The sequence below is a fragment of the Liolophura sinensis genome, chromosome 6 (assembly GCF_032854445.1).
Source record: "Liolophura sinensis isolate JHLJ2023 chromosome 6, CUHK_Ljap_v2, whole genome shotgun sequence".
NCBI lineage: Eukaryota > Metazoa > Mollusca > Polyplacophora > Chitonida > Chitonidae > Liolophura > Liolophura sinensis.
The window spans coordinates 2,287,601-2,291,453 of NC_088300.1; the positions used below are offsets into that span (position 1 = coordinate 2,287,601).

A 3,853-nucleotide genomic window follows, 5' to 3' on the forward strand; every position below is an offset into this window, starting at 1 on the left:
CTGTATACTACGCAATTTTAGTACAAGGATAGTATTAATAAAAAAAAATTAAAAATAAAACAATAAGATATACATAAATCACACAAAAAGAGAGATTTAAAGATATATAATTTACACCTTGTGAAGGTACACTGATGATTACATGTATATTGTTAGCAAGAAAGAAACTTAATCATTAGCCAAGTTATGATCTAAGCTAATTGTTTCTAAAAGGTTAGTCAACCATCTGTATTTTACTGGATTATTATATTATCTACAGATTTTCTATGCTAATAGTTAGAACGCTAAAACGTGTATTCGTAAACTAGATCTATGTAAAGCCACATGTATTAGTAAATACTGGATGTTTTAGGCTTTGGGAAAGATTAAAAATACTGTCTGTAGGTGATGTTGATCTACAGATCTATTTGGATACATTTTTGTAAATATAATATGTAATAAATACATAGGAATATGAAATATATAGCTGTTTACGAATATAGAAGTCTTTGATGATTAATCCTTTCATAAATAGTTTTGTTTGATATCAATAAATAGGTGCATTCCATCAAAATAGACAATCCTTATTTCATATTTTCCTCGTGAATATCATAAATAAATAATGTAAACAAGTAAATAAAATCCTAACTTTTGTATTGCACACAAACTTTCACAATGCAAAAATCTCAAAAGTAGAACAAATCAACTTTCAGGGAAACCAATAAATAGATAAATAAATCAATAATAAACAAACAGCCATCAGTGAGAACAAGAATTACAAATTGTTCTAAATTGCCTTATATTGTGAATAAATAAGACGCAAAATGTGTCCACTGAGTATAAGATGACTATTAACACTCGATAAACAATAATAAAGTAAACACAGTACAAAAAATGGTTACGAACACATGATGCGCAGTTCAATTCAATTGACCATAATCTAATCACTTCCAGGCGACAAGTGTTTCGACAGTATACATGCTGACATGTTTAGACAGTACACATGCTGACATACAAAAATAGTATATGAGTTAATATAACGACAAAAGTTACCCTCGTGTATTTCCTATTAACAGTATAGCAAGGCACACAACGGCAATTGCAGTGAAGAGTAATGCACTTTTGGCTGGGGAAGGGCCACATCGAAAAGAAAAATATAAATCTCTCGCAAAACTGCGATACACAACCTTTTTCGATAAAGATATAGACATTTGTATATATAGATATAGACTATACTTTCTCATAATTTTGGACGATCCCTTTTCTCAAAGTGAAAACCTGATGAGGGGAAAGGCACGGCAGTTTAACAAAGCGTTATAACACGAACGGCACTGCGTCATAACATTTGGTGGTCTGCTTCGAAAACATTATGGTAGCGGGAAAACATAGTATTTAAATGATACCGTTACAATGGCACCTCTACCAAGGGAAGATAACCCAGTTTTTGTTACTGGATGCTAAAAGAAGTTACTGATGGAATGCCAGGAACAATATGATTATTGTTCGGAAATGGACACCATGTTTTCAGAGATATGATTTTAAATGTAATACTAATGATTGTCAAATACTGTGAAAGCTTGAGGAAGATTTCGTGTGACTTTGTTTATGCCTTTAACAAGGTCGGCTCATCTGCAGTAAGATGACCTGACGATTCTCAGACGGGTGACATTTGTTGATGTGGCGAGTTAAGCCTGGTGAACTGTAAAACACATTGTCGCAGTACTTACAGGTAAAACTGTCAGTGTGGGCCCGCATGTGTTTGTCCAGGGCCAGTTTGTTGGTAAAGCTGGCACTACACACAGAACAGATCAGACTTGTTTCCGTCGGTCTGGCTACGTGCTGCACTAAGTGTTTCTCAAGGGCCAGTTCGTTTTTCAGCACCTTGCCGCACACCTGACATGCACACGCTCGTTCATCCGAGTGTGTCTGAAGGTGTTTCCTCAGGTAGGCTTGACGACGAAACTTCTTAAGGCATTTGTCACATTCGAAATAACCGTCCGCGGTTTGGGGGGGGCCGGTCACTAGTGGATGATGGAGCCCTTGGAGCATTGTTAGGATTGTTATCCTGGAACACGGAGCGCCCGTTCTCCTTACCCCCGTGCTGGATGACGGAGGCTTGGAAGCCTGTGATGGGGGAACCAGGCAGGCGGCCCTGGGGGGTCAGGTTGTTAGATGTGGCTGGCAGGATTCGGGTGGGTGTGGAGGTCTTGGAAACACCCTGGGGACGGGGTTTGTGCCAGCGGCGATGAGAAGCCAGATTGGCGGGACAGTTGAACACCTTGTCACACTCGGGGCAGCGGTACTCCACGTGGATGATGCGCGAGCATCGGTGCTGAGCCAGCTGAAAGGCATCGTCATAATGCTCCTTGCACAGCTGACAAATGTAATCTCCGATTTTGTTTTCGATTTTCTCCAACTCAGCCCGAGCCTCGGGTGTAACCTCCACAAAGTTAAAAGCACTATCGATGTCTCCTGAAATGTGTACGCCCTCGTCTTCGCTGTCCGACAGCTCCTTGATGATCGTTCCTGACACAGGCGACCGTTTGTCCTCATCGAAATTGATTTTCCTGGCAGACTTGGGCTTCTTGAGTGTTTTGGGTTTGTCTTCCAAGTTATCTGTGCCTCCGCGTTTTTTATTGGGGCTGGTGGGTGTGGATGGACAGTTGGTAGGAGTAGAGCGATCCGCCACTCTCGGGGAGTCGATAGTAAGTCCAGAAGGGGAGCTATTGCAGCTCGATACCGCTAAGCGATCAAATGCCGAGAAATAGAGGGGTGAGGGGTGATTGTGGTCGCTCAACGCAGTGCTGATAGTCAAGGGGGAGGCAGAGTGAGGGGACAATGTTACATCTCGCTCCGACAATCCCAGCAGATCACTCTCCCGGAATGACAGGGCAATGGGCGACTGGGAAAATCCCGAGTCGGGAGAGCCAAAGTTCGTGTGGCAATATTCCATATCTGAGCCACTGTCACTACGGTCATCTTCAGAGTTGCGGCGCACGCGGTAGGAATGAGCGCCGGCATGTTTCGTCCTCTTCACCAAGAATCCCCTCGGCATGGTGCGGCAATGGCCAAAAGCACTTGTGAACTCTTAGTCGGAATTGACGAAAATAAAATCCTTCTCAGTCCCAACAGCGAAAAACAAACGAAAAGTTTTGATTTGGATCCGATCTTAAAAGGCATGTGCTCTCAAATAGCACGCATTGAACATAAAGCGAAATGGTCTGTCGTGTCGCATGAATTCCGAACAATAATCCACACGTAAGTTCGGAATAAGTCCATGTATGACACGACAGTTACGTGTCGTCGCTTCCAAGTTTTTGATCGTTCCGGCCAGCTGTAGGGAAGCTGCTCCTTATATAGGCAGGTTAGGCAGTCCCTAACAATAACATGCACGTTAGCACACGCCCAAGCCCCGCCCATCGATGGGGTTATCTTGACAAGCGCCACGCGACCAGCTTTTGTTCCTCACCTCTCGCCTGCCTCACGCTGCTGTTGGCTGATGTTTCATTTCTCTGTGACATCGACCCTGAGTGGCACGCGGCCTTGCTACACTCCGCTACCGTGTCTGCAATGTGCTCCGATGACACATGCGAAAACATTGTTCGTCTTTTCTGCCAGCATTGGTCGCTTGTCCAGTCGTCCCAGACCGAGTGATTCACACTGTACTCGCCGTTTGTAGAACACATGTATTTGGGAAGCCATATATGGCAACAAACGGCGAGAACAATCCAGGAGGGTGTTTGATATGAGCAACAGAAGCAAAACCAGTCAACACATGATATGACATTAAATAACGTATGAAAAAATGTAGCATTAAGCACATCAATTTTAAATGTCGATATTTTACATTTCGATGTTGTGTAACATGATTTAT

At 42.7% G+C, this 3,853-nt stretch overlaps 1 protein-coding gene across 1 annotated transcript; it reads right to left on the bottom strand.

Moving 5' to 3' along the window:
* Positions 1-714: 714 nt before the first annotated feature.
* LOC135469391 (insulinoma-associated protein 1a-like) lies at positions 715-3,236 on the bottom strand. The gene is made up of 2 exons (XM_064748028.1): positions 2,074-3,236; positions 715-2,000 (listed from the first exon to the last, which is right to left on the bottom strand). Exons 1-2 carry the CDS (start codon positions 3,032-3,034, stop codon positions 1,591-1,593), a joined length of 1,371 nt encoding a protein of 456 aa, XP_064604098.1. The 5' UTR covers positions 3,035-3,236; the 3' UTR covers positions 715-1,590.
* Between the last annotated feature and the right edge of the window lie 617 nt (positions 3,237-3,853).

Excerpts from the sequence above, each read along its gene's own strand:
- LOC135469391 (XM_064748028.1), bottom strand. The coding sequence starts at position 3,034 with ATGCCGAGGGGATTCTTGGTGAAGAGGACGAAACATGCCGGCGCTCAT. Across the intron at positions 2,001-2,073 it reads CTCCGTCATCCAGCACGGGG|TGACCGGCCCCCCCCAAACC; the intron begins GTAAGGAGAACG and ends ATCATCCACTAG.